Source organism: Balaenoptera borealis (genome assembly GCF_965194805.1).
Source record: "Balaenoptera borealis genome assembly, chromosome: 12".
NCBI classification, from domain to species: Eukaryota; Metazoa; Chordata; class Mammalia; order Artiodactyla; family Balaenopteridae; genus Balaenoptera; species Balaenoptera borealis.
This window is the reverse complement of record NC_138869.1, coordinates 9,785,123-9,797,211: the sequence shown is the minus strand read 5'-3', so window position 1 is coordinate 9,797,211 and position 12,089 is coordinate 9,785,123. Positions and strand designations below refer to the sequence as shown.

The following is a 12,089-nucleotide window of genomic DNA, read 5'->3' as shown; positions in this document are numbered from 1 at the left end:
TCTTTCAATTACCTTTTATCAGTTATGGGTTGAATTGTGTCCCCTGCCCCCAAAAGATGCTGAAGACCCAACCCTAGTGCCTGTGCTTTTATTTGGAAACAAGGTCTTTGCAGAGAATCACGTTAAGATGAGGGCATTAAGGTGGGCCCTCAGCCAATGACTGGTGTCCTTCTAAAAAGGGGAAATTGGACAAAGTGACAGACATGCACCAAGAAAAGATGACGTGAGATGTGAAGACGTAGGGAGAATGCAATCTATAAGCCAAGGAATGCCCGAGGCCACCGGAAGCTGAGAGAGAGGCCTGGGACAAGCCGTCCTCACAGCGCTCGGAAGGGGCAACCCTGCCCTCAGCGCCATCTCAGACTTCAGCCTCCATAACCGGGAGGAAATACATTCCTCTTGTTGAAGACACCCAGTCTGTGGTACTTGGTCACGGCAGCCCCAGAAACTAATACAGTTTCCATGGCTTTTACCCCCAATGCTTTTACTTCTTTAGATATTCTCCACATCCATGTTTTTTCTGCTTCATCTGTAATTAATCTCTTCCTCCACGCCCCCCCCAGTTTTTTTGAAGCTTGCTCTGGACATTTTCAGAGGCCCCTAAGATCCACCAGACCTGAGGTGTCCTAGTCACACATGCCTGTCATCACAAGGACATTTAATCAGCACTGAGCGGTGACAAAGTGGGTGAGGCCAGGCCTGCCGGTGAGAAGCTGGAGGGCCAGCTGCCCCCCCGACTGCTCCTCCAAGTGCAATTCAGGAAGCCAGGAAAAGGCATCCGCCCGCCCCGATGTACAGGACCGCAGACCCTCATCAGCCACGCCATCCTCCCAGTCGTGCAGCTCAGGACCACTGCAGGCAGAGAGAGAACGAACCAGCACACCTTCTCCTCAGTCCTGCGCGGATGGGCCCGTCGATAACCAACCCCAAGGCCCGGGCCAGCTGCGTTCGACGCCCGCCTTCTCTCCCCACCGCCCGCGCCAGCCTCAGGGGTGCCCGAACCCTTCCCAGGGCAGGAGGAGGGAGACGGAGCCGAGAAGCGGCGCACCCAGGGCACAGGCTGGCGGGGGCGGGACGGGGGCTCCCATCAGGCCAGCCCTCCCCCTCCTGCCTCAATTGCTGCCCGCTGTTCGGTGCTGGAGGGAGCATGACCAGCTCTGGGTAAGGGAGAGGACAGGCGTGTCTGAGGAAGGCTTCGGCCGTCCTCACTGGACCCTGTCTCTGTAGCTGAGTCAAGGGTCTCCAATCGCCGCCCTCAAGACCGAGCGGCACTGAGAGAGCACCACCGACGGCCCCACAGTGTCCGGCCCCGAGACGCCGTGGCCGCCCTGGCCTCCAGTGGGCGTTTTGTGGTTGCTCCTCCCGCTCCTCCTGCCCTGCTCTGTCCCCCAGACAGTGGCTCTCTCTCCCCTCGGGCACAGTCACTGCGCAGACCCGCGTGGGGACCCAGGGCGCCCAGGACACCCGACAGCCATCACCTGGGCCCACGGCGGCCACTTCCGTGAAGCTTCTAAATAACCGACACGTAAGTCTTAAGACACAAGATATTTTAAAACTGTTGTAGTTAGAAACCCGTCTGAAACATCCTACAGTTGACTTCTTTTCTTTCTTGGTGCCTTGGGATCTTTATTATAAACGTTATTTCGGGATGTGACGCCCGCGGCAGGCCCGTCTGTCCTGTGCTGGGGCTCCTCAGCTGGCCAGCGGCTGCCGGTGCTGGGTCCGCTCCCCTCGTGTTTCGGTTTCCTCCCTGGTCGTCTGCTCGGCCTCTGCTTTCCCTTCTCCTCGCGGTGGGCCCCGAGGCCAGGCAGCCAGATGCTGCGCTCCGGCCCCGAGAACAGGGCCAGCACTCGCGCCTGCTTCGCCTGGGGGGTCAGGGCTCCCCAACCTGCCGCGCAGAGAGGGCGAGACCCGGGATGTCGGCCCACCACCCGGAGCCCCTCTGCCAGCAGCTCAACTCTATGAAGATAAGGGACTAGTTTTCTTCGACTAGGACAGTCTGTGCATGTTTTCCACTGTTAGCTGAGACAAGAGGAGAAGCCGAAGTTTTAGAAAAGAGGTCAACCCTGAGAAGGCGACGGGGAAAGCCCCCCGCCCCTCCTCCCCCAACCTGGGTGGGCCGCGGCTGCCACGAGCGCGGCGGGCGCCCACCCGCGGGCGGCGGGAGCAGCACGGGACCACGTGCAGCCTGAGCTCTGCTTACGGACTCAACGGATCATGCGGGCCACACGTGTACACTCATTCATTTCAGATGAATGGAGATGTTGCTGAGACGAATAAAATACAAATTAATTTAAAACTCCTACTGCTACTAAATGTGTAAGTCATTTTTGTCATTATGTATACTCTCGATGAATGATATAAAAAAAAAATACAACCACTCTCCTGTTTTTGGCATCGAAGTCCTTGCACCAGAGACGGGATAGAAACATCGTGTCTCTCCTTCCGCACAACAGCTACAGTGTCTGCAACCACACAGACCTGGGGCAGCGCGTCTGTCCCGCCGCACAGCAGCAGGGGTGTCACTGCGGCGCTGCTCTGCTCGGCTATCCAACCACTTGGGACGGCTGGGTGAGGGAGAAAGGGGTGACGCTGAGGCATCTGCCCACAGAGACGGTCCAGAGTGGCTTTTTCTTTTTTTAATAAATTTATTTATTTATTTATATTTTAATTTTTTTGGGCTGCGTTGGGTCTTTGTTGGTGCGCGCGGGCTTTCTCTAGTTGTGGCGAGCGGGGGCTACTCTTCGTTGCGGTGCGTGGGCTTCCCACTGCGGTGGCTTCTCTTGTTGCAGAGCACAGGCTCTAGGCGCGCGGGCTTCAGTAGTTGTGGTGCTCAGGCTCAGTAGTTGTGGCTCGCGGGCTCTAGAGCACAGGCTCAGTAGTTGTGGCGCACGGGCTTAGTTGCTCCACGGCATGTGGGATCTTCCCGGACCAGGACTCAAACCCATGTCCCCTGAATTGGCAGGCGGATTCTTAACCACTGCGCCACCAGGGAAGTCCCAGAGCGGCTTTTAAATGGACGGTGTCTGCAGCAGCTTTGCTGGGGTCAAGGCAGCAGCTCCCCGCACCCACACGCAGCTCCCTGCACCCACACACAGCCCTCAGCCCGATTCTAAGATCCCCTGACAAAGCCTTCCTTATGCTGGAAATGTGGAGCGTGGAACCAACTGCTCAGGCAGGAGGAAGGCAGGTGCACTCGCCTTCCGAGCCGTCCACCAGCCCGGGACTCAGAGCGGAGACACGGTGGCCCTTCCAGACATGCCTGCCCAGCGCCCTGCTCCGAAGCCCCCACGAGTCAGCGTGGAGAACAGTGCCGGACACACAGTATCTGACTCATGAATGAACCGACCAAAAAGCAAACGGATTCTTAGGAAAAAGCAGCACCAACTGGTCTGAATAAGACAGGAACCTATGAAGCTTCAGGGCGGCATCTGGCCCAAGGGTCACTGGAGAACCAATCCCAGCCCCCGCAAGGCCACCAGGAAGGAGTGGTCTGCAAACACCTCCAGTGTCATTTCCGCTCCCTTCTTCTGGGTGGGGACCGGGCCCGCTTTCTGATTCCATTCAAATTCTCCCGAAGGCTCACTCTTAGCTTTTACTCCACATTCTGTGACAAATCGCTGGAAGCCATTACACACTGTTTAGTGAAGAGAGTGGATGCTTTGTCCTACTCAGAGGAAGACAGCTTCGTGCTGGGTCGTCTGTGAACCCCAGAGCGGGCTGCGAACATCGGCGTCCTCACATGGCGCCCTGCGGCTGCTTCTCACACACCCCCAGGGTAGGGCACTCGCTTACTCCCCCTCCGCGCAATTCACTCAACTCCTGGAAGGGTTCGATGAAAGGCCCTCCCCTACTATCGACGTTCCAGTACGATTCTTTGACTGACGGTCTGCTCTTTGGAAAAATTCAACGAAGTCTATTTCTTCTTCCAACTACTGGAAAACTGCTTCTGTGTCAGCCCTGCCATGCCTAGAATTCTCTTCACCCAACAAGAATCCCTCCCAATGACCCTAATACCATCCTAACACCTTACCATCCTGTCACCCACCTCCACGCCCTCTCCAAAGTAACACCCATCTTTAAGTGTGGTACCCAGAACTAGGTATAATACTCCAGAGGAAATCTAAAGAACAGAGCGCACAAGAAAAGATAACTCCCTTCAATTTACGTAGCACATTTTAAACCAAAAGTCAGTGCAGAAGGTCTAATAAGAAACAAGGTCAACAGAATAGAATATCGAAATCAGGATGATTCTGAGACCTGTAGTCAACTAGGACTCCACCCGGAACAGCACGACCCAAGACACAACAGTTCTGCCAGCAGCCTGGTCCCATAGTAATGTGTAGTCTCCTAAAATCCTCCTACTCGTTTTTTTTTTTTTTAATTAAATTCAGCTATACCTGTGACCCTGTATTGGCTAAAGAGAGAGATAAATGAGTTACTGCACACGTCTGCATCACATGCGAATGCCTGCCAAAGACAGAGCAGCACATTTCATCCATGTGCTATTTGGTTTGCTGCAATTCCCTCCTGCCCTTCACATACCCACACAGTCGCATTCCTACACCTGAATGCAAGTACCTTCCCAGCGTCCAGCCCCGACGGTGGCGGTAACCAGTTCCAAATTATTCTGTGGACTTCTTTATTGTTTTAATTTTAATTTTATTGCAGTATAGTTGATTTACAATGTTGTGTTAGTTTCAGGTATACAGCAAAGTGATTCAGTTAAACATATATATAGGTTATCACAGAATACTGAGTAGCATTCCCTGTGCTGTACAGTAGGTCCTTGTTGGTTATCTATCTCATATATATTAGTGTGTCTGTGTTCATCCTAAGCTCCTGATTTATCCCTCCCCCCCACCCATGTTCCCCCTTTGGTAACCATAAGTTTGTTTTCGATATCTGTAAGTCTGTTTCTGTTTTGTAAATAAGTTAATTGGTACCAATTTTTAAAAAATTAGATTCCACATACGAGTGATATCATATATTTGTCTTTCTCTGACTTACTTCACTTAGTATGATCATCCCTAGGTCCATCCATGTTGCTGCAAATGGCATTATTTTGTTCTTTTTTATGGCTGAGTAATATTCCATTGTATATATGTACCACATCTCCTTTATCCATTCATCCGTCGAAGGATATTTTGGTTGCTTCCATATCTTGGCGATTGTAAACAGTGCTGCAATCAACGTTGGGGTGCATGTGTCTTTTTGAATTATGGTTTTCTCCAGATACATGCCCAGGAGTGGGATTGCTGGATCATATGGTAGTTCTATTTTTAGTTTTTTAAGGAATCTCCATATTGTTTTCCACAGTGGCTGTTACCAAACTGCATTCCCACCAACAGTGTAGGAGAGTTCCCTTTTCTCCACACCCTCTCCAGCATTCGGTTTTAGACTTTTTGATGATGGCCATTCTGAATGATGCAAGGTGATACCTCACTGTACTTTTGATTTACATTTCTCTGATATTAGTGATGTTGAGCATCTTTTCATGTGCTTTTTGGCCATCTATCTGTATGTCTTCTTTGGAGAAATGTCTATTCAGATCTTCTGCCCATTTTTTGATTGGGTTGTTTGTTTTTTTTTGATACAGAGCTGCATGAGCTATTTGTATATTTTGGAGCCGTGGACTTCTTGACAATAGAGGATAAGCTCTAATTCAACATATTCATTCTACACTGAGCAAAAATTAGAAAGCGAGTTTTTCTTTTAAAACCACCCACCTACCCTGACTGACATCAGAAACTTTGCAGGCAAAATTAAATTACTTACTGAATTAAATTACTACAAAACTATATTAAAAAGTTTGAGAATTTAAGTATTGAGTATATAAAGTAATTAAATATTCATTTAATAGAAGATACTGAGGCATCTACCAAATATTCTTTAAAATAGTTACTACTGTTACTATTAAATTATTAGTTATTATGATTATTAATAATAAAATTATCATTAGTAAAGGGCCTTCGGGACCTTCCATCTGAGAGCACATTATGTACTGCATTAATCCCCTCTGAGCATCCGTGTGGTCTGGGCTGAACTCCATCTTTTCGAAAACTAGAGGAAAAGGTTAGCTAAGCCATTGTTTCTCTTTACTTAGATTACAGGATAAGAACATGATTTGAATTTCTTAAAGGTTATTTCGAGGACTCTCTGGTGCTTAGAAAGGCTACTAATGTATTGGCAACTGATAGGCAAATTACCAACCAATCTCTATTCTTGAAGCAAAGTTCCCAAGGGATCTAAAAAAAACCAATACTGATGGCTTACTTCATTTTCCAAGTTACAAAAATGCATTTCTTGACAAATATTCTTATTTTCAAACTCTTCAGAGGATTCAGAACTGACTTTCCCTATAGTGTCTGCTTAGTTTTACTGTAACGTCCCCAACACCTGGCTATTAAAATCATATTTAATCCCAAACCTGGGACCTGGAAAAGGAACCCAGGGGAACCTCATGACTGGTCAACACTGAAATAGCATCTCCCCCGCAAACTCCTGAGTGGATGATTCTAAAAATGTCTTCGGAGAATCCAGGACTGCCATCCCCAAATACCTCAAGTGACGCACCCCTTTCCTTTTCACAAGCACCTCCCACACCAAATGGCAATGGTGACTCCCAACCACCCTTTAAATTAAAATGACCACGCCCCAGAGTCCTCACATTGCCACTCCCCACCATGAGGCCCCAAAGGTCACATCCTGACAGCTGAACGTCTGTCCTTCAAGTTCTTACCCCCTCTTGACACAATGTTCATCCCAGCCGAGCACGGAATACGAAGGCTGAACACATAATAGATGCGTTATTGTTTATTCAATTGAACCAAAGTTAATCATTAGTCTTTGGAAGGTTTTTAAATCTTTTTTAAAAACTGTGGCAAAACACACATAAAATTTACCATTTTAGTCATTTGAAAATATACAGTTCAGTGGCATTAAACACATTCACACTGAATGTGCAACCATCTCCACCACCCATATCATATCGAGAAATTTTTCATCTTTCCGAAGTGAAACCCTGTACCCATTAAACACGAACTCCCCGTTCTCCCTCCCTCATCACCTGGCAACCACATTCTCTTCACTGCTTCTACGAATGTGACACTCACTCAAGAAGAATCACACGCTCTTTGTGCTTTTGTGACTGGCACATTTCACTCTGCATAATGTCTTCAAGGTTCATCCATGCGGTGGCAAGTGCCAGAACCGCATGTTCCTTTTTTAAGGCTGAATAATAATCCATGGTATGGATCTATTAATTCCTTGACGGGCACTGGGTTGCTCCCACCTTCCAGCTGCCATGAATCATGCTTCTGTGAACACGGGCAGGTGTACAGATACCGGTTTCAGGTCCCTGCCTTCACTTCTTGTGGGTCTACACCCACGTGTGGACTTGCTGGATCACATGGTAATTCTGTGTTTAATTCTCAGTCCTTAGGCGTTTTGACAAATCATTGGTAGTAAATGTCCCTCTCTACTCGAGAAAAATGATAGGTTTCCGAAAGGATAGGTCTGGCTCACAGCAACAACACAAACACAAGTCTGTGTAAACACAGTCCAAGTGGCTCATGAGAGAAATGCTCAAGAATAATGTAAGCATTTGACGTGAAAAGGTAAATAAACAAACACCATCCATCACCAGCTCACCCAACCCTGCAGCTCCAGGCACACACTCGGGGGACTGCAGTCAGGGGTGTGGTCAGCGCCAGGGAGCATTTGGAGACTCACAAGCTACACAGTTGCGGTTCTCATTTCTCACTATGGGCCTCTGAAAATGACTTCAAGCCATCTAAGGATGGCTAGTGTTAAGAACAGTAATAGCTACCATTTGTGTGACATCAGCGTACAGTTCTACAGAGTGTCCCGCACACATGTCATTGTTAACAGATCTGCCTCAATCTGCAGCCCCTCCTCGCTGCCCCGCAAGTGTGGCCCTCAAATGGCCTGCCGTGCGGACAGGTGAGGGCGCCTGGACACCGGCTCCCGGGCCGGCGGGCGACCTCTCGGTCTGCATCTGAACCTCAGCTTCCTTTCAGGGCCAGGAGGGACGAGGCTGCTCGCTGCCGAGTTACGTGGCAAGTTCCCGAGAGATGGGACAAGAGCCCCGTGTCCTGAGGCCTGTGGAGGGGCCTCCTCTCCAGTGGGTCCCATGCCCTAAAGCAACTCACAGAGGAGGGCCTCCAGCACCCTCTCCACGGAGGGCAGTGGTCACACAGCTGAGGTCGGAACCTCCAGACTTCAATTGTGCCCAAGTGCTTTCATTTGCCTTGTCATTTTCTTTAAGAATAAATGTTAAACATAAAACATACCCCCTTTTGGAGGCGATCCTGGCGGCTGAACTGAGTGGGAAGAAAAAGCACTCTGTCCTCCCCGAAGCTGCAGCCTCACCAACCATGCATCATTGTCTGCAGTCGGTCAAGTGATGGCCCGGCCCGGCAACACCAGGTCAGCGGTCACCTGGAACCTGGCTGCTTCCACCCCATTAAGGCAACAATTACCCATGTGCGTTAGCCCCTCGGCTCGCAGTGGCGAGGCTGCGGCCCCTTTAAGAGCCCTCTCTCTCCAGGCCCCTCGCAGAAGAAACCGGATACGACGGGGATCTGATTGGGACAAGGGGCCGCCTGGTGAGGGGAGAGAGATGAGCAGGAAAGTCACTGCTGCCCTTCTGAGCACAGGCAGTGCCGCCTCTCCCAGCCTTGCTGCCGCAGAGTTTAAATTAATTACAGCTGAAAATACAGGGTTGCCATCTGGTTTGCAAAAGCAAGGATAAGGGAATAAAATGAAAGGGTTTTTGGTACTAACCTCACTTTAATCATTGCCAAAGAGCATGAAGACAGCCCAGCGTCCTCCCACAAGAAAGCCTTGGGCCTCCCAAACTTGGCAGGCGGTCCAGGCGCAAAACTGGATGGGCGGGAGGCTCGTCAGAATAAAAGTCCCCGCCGGGGGAGGCGGCAAGGTGAGGGCCGCCGCCCGCGCGCGAGGGCCAGGCTCGGGGGCCGGGCCGGGCCGAGGTTCGTTCACAGAGGCTTTCCTGCCAGAAGGCGACACGCATCGTTACGGTCCCAGTCCGTGAGAAAAGAGATCCGCTGTCAGGAGGACAGCATGCCATTTCCTCTTTCTTTGTCTCCCCGTCTGCCAGAACATCAGGCTTTTATAAAACTCTCTAAATCGAGGCCCAGCAGAACCCAGAGAGGCCGGCGGGCTGCTGCGGGGGGAGGGGGCGAGGAGCAGCGCCGCCCCGCACGGTCCCCCTCCCCCGCCCCCCCCCCCCCACGGCAGGAGGGTCGAAATGCCCCAGGTTCCCTCGTGCCTGGTCGGGAGCGACTTCCTTCTGCTTTCCTCCCGCCGGCAGAAGCCTGGCTGAGAGGCTCCGCTCTGCGGGGGCTCAGGCCGCAGAGAGCCGGGGACGGTAAAGGTGCCACCGCGGTCCCGGGTCTGTCTCCGCAGGCCTGGGGTGGGTGCAAAAGATGCCACGTCTGCAGCTTTCTCACCCCGCCCAGCATCAGGGAGCCCTCAGGAGACAGCCTCAGTCCCATTTCTGGCCAATTCGAACTTTCGCCTGCCCGCTACCTGAGTTCTTTTCGACCCAGGTGAGTTTTACAGACAAAACCTAGATGTACCCGGGTCCAGCTGCTTTCAGAAAGTACTACCCGCGGCGGCACAGTGGTGTTTAGGGGAATAAATTCCGAGCAACCGGTTACAGTCTCTTATAAACTAGAGATCAGAACGGTAACAGAGAAGATAAAAGCTGATGATGAAGATGGCATTACTGTTCTGGGGAAAAACACATCTTCAACCCCAAAATGATGCGAAAGTTGTCTCCCAGATCCTGCCCTGACCGAATCATTGTCTATAGCAACGGTGTCCATAACATTCAAACTCTCAGGAGTGTAACTTTCAAGTAAATGGTACATCTATCAAACCACAGGAAACATCTGGTAAAATGGTTAAATAAAACCAGAATTGAAACGTTTGATTTCACAGCTTGCTGATGGTACCCAACAAGAGACCATTAAAACAAACACCAAAAGCCCTCTGCCCACTCAGGATGCTCAGTGCAACTGTGGAAAATGTCCTCGAAGGGGGAGGGGAGAATAAGCAGACAATCCAGAAACGCTGGCGGGGGTGGGGGGTGGCAGGGCCCCCGTTCCTGGGGCTCTGCCCTGCACATCGACGCCCCCAAAATTTCCTCAGGCCCGGGAGGGCTCCTCCAAGCCCACCCTCATTCCCCCCACCGAATGCCGCCAGAGAAGCAGGCACCCAGGAAGTGCTGGGTAAGTGAAGGAATGAAGCAACGTACACACAATATACATCTCTTCGTTGCACAACTAACATGTATTAAGCACATACAATCATCCCACCGTCAACACACACAGCCTAGGCGTGTGTCCCAAGGTACTAGGCAGCACATTTCGCTCCCTTCTAGTACACTTTAGAAGCCTTTTCCATTAAAGAAAAGGTTTAATGATTCGACCACTTCCAAATTTTAAAGACTCTGTATTCCAAAAACACAGAAAAGGTGAAAAGCAAATAACAAATTAGGAGTGGTTATTTTCCTAACTCATCTGATGGAGGGTCCTTAATAAGCAGAGTTATAACACAGCAATAGAAACAAGATGAATGCCCTAAATTTTTTTAAAAAGAAGATAGAAACAGTCACAAAAGAAGAAATCCAAATGGTCAATGAAAGTATGAAAAGACCATTCAAGTTTCCTAGTAGCAGAAAGAAAAAAAAAAAAAAGACAAGTTACCACAATGATTCTCCTATGAAACCTGCAAAAATTAAATACACATTAACAGTCACCTTTGTGACGCTGTGGGTGACAGGCACATGCACAGAGTTGCCAGTGGAATGTCAGTCAGCTAACCTACTAGAGACGAGCTGGCAGGGTGCACGGAAGCAGAAATGGGCGCCGTCCGACCCAGAAATTCCACTTCTAGAAACAGGGGGAATACGAGATGTGAACAAGGATGGATGTACAGAGACAGCCCCAGAAGTATCACAAATAATAGCGAAACATTGTAAACAGCCCCACTATCTGTATTTGTTAACAAGTTCTTTTGGTCACAAGCAACATAAAACAAGGCCGGCTAGCTTAGGCTAAGTGGGGGAATTTACTGGAAGGATACTCTGCTACATTTCTTGGAAATGAAAGAAGAGTCAAACAACCAATCCTCAAAAAGGAAAAAATAAGGTGTCCCGGGACCTGGGCAACAGGAGGAGGAAGGCACCCCCTGCCCCCAGCCCCACACCGGGGCGAGGTGCCCGCCTGGGAGACCCTGCCACTCACCCAGCCCAATAGGCGCTCCAAGTTCGGGTGAGAAACCCCACAGCCACTGTCTAGGTCTCCATCATGGCACCCCCAAGGAGTTAACGTCGAGTCTCAGAAATTCTTAGGTCGGTTTTATTAGACATCAAATTCGCTACTGAAAATCAGAAGAACCCTCTCTCCACTCCCCCAAATGCTACCAGTTTTCACAGTTAAGAGACTTCACCTGAGCTTCGAATCAATTATATCTAAGAAACCGAGGGTCTCACAGGAAAGCGGTCTATTAGAGTTTTGCAGGTTTAGGGAGGAGGAGAGTAGGGCAACGCCCCACCTTTGCCGCGAATGAGGGAAGGTGCTGGGTTGTTGCTTTTTTTTTTTTTTTTTGTAAGTAAAACCACTGGGATTGTTGGCTAGAAACAGAAATAAGCCTGTGGGGCAGCGATAAAAATATATGAAAAGCTGCTGAGTTATCTCGGAGCAGGCAGGGACATTTACATCTGTTCCTTACAGCTCAGCCACATCCTGTTCCAGTCGCTTCGTCTCCTCCTTCAACTTGACTTCTCTCCCTCTGCCTTGTCCATTTCTGAACTCACCCTTGCCCCCACGTAACAACCACACGCACATCCTGAATACGTGCTTTATTTATCACGTACAACGTCATCCCTCCCAGTGTGGACAGAGAGGCCCCTGCTGTCGGTCTGGCTGGTTCCAAAGGGCGACTTTCCCAAGGAGTGACATCAGGGCCGCCCCTGCCTGGGACCCCGCCTCCCTCGTCCCCCAACGCCACCACCATCCATCCCGCAGCATGGGGAA

General features: G+C 50.2%; 1 protein-coding gene across 14 annotated transcripts in view; it reads right to left on the bottom strand.

Annotated features, from left to right (window-relative positions):
* Positions 1-12,089, bottom strand: part of LOC309607261 (phosphatidate cytidylyltransferase, mitochondrial) — a 272,769-nt gene that overhangs the window by 12,780 nt on the left and 247,900 nt on the right. The window contains exon 3 of one of the 14 annotated variants that reach the window (XM_082345578.1): positions 8,809-8,907. The exons of the other annotated variants lie outside the window; for them this stretch is intronic. Within the exon in view, the coding sequence (XP_082201704.1) occupies positions 8,809-8,907 (99 nt within the window). The remainder of the gene's footprint in view (positions 1-8,808; positions 8,908-12,089) is intronic. 14 annotated transcript variants of the gene reach the window in all.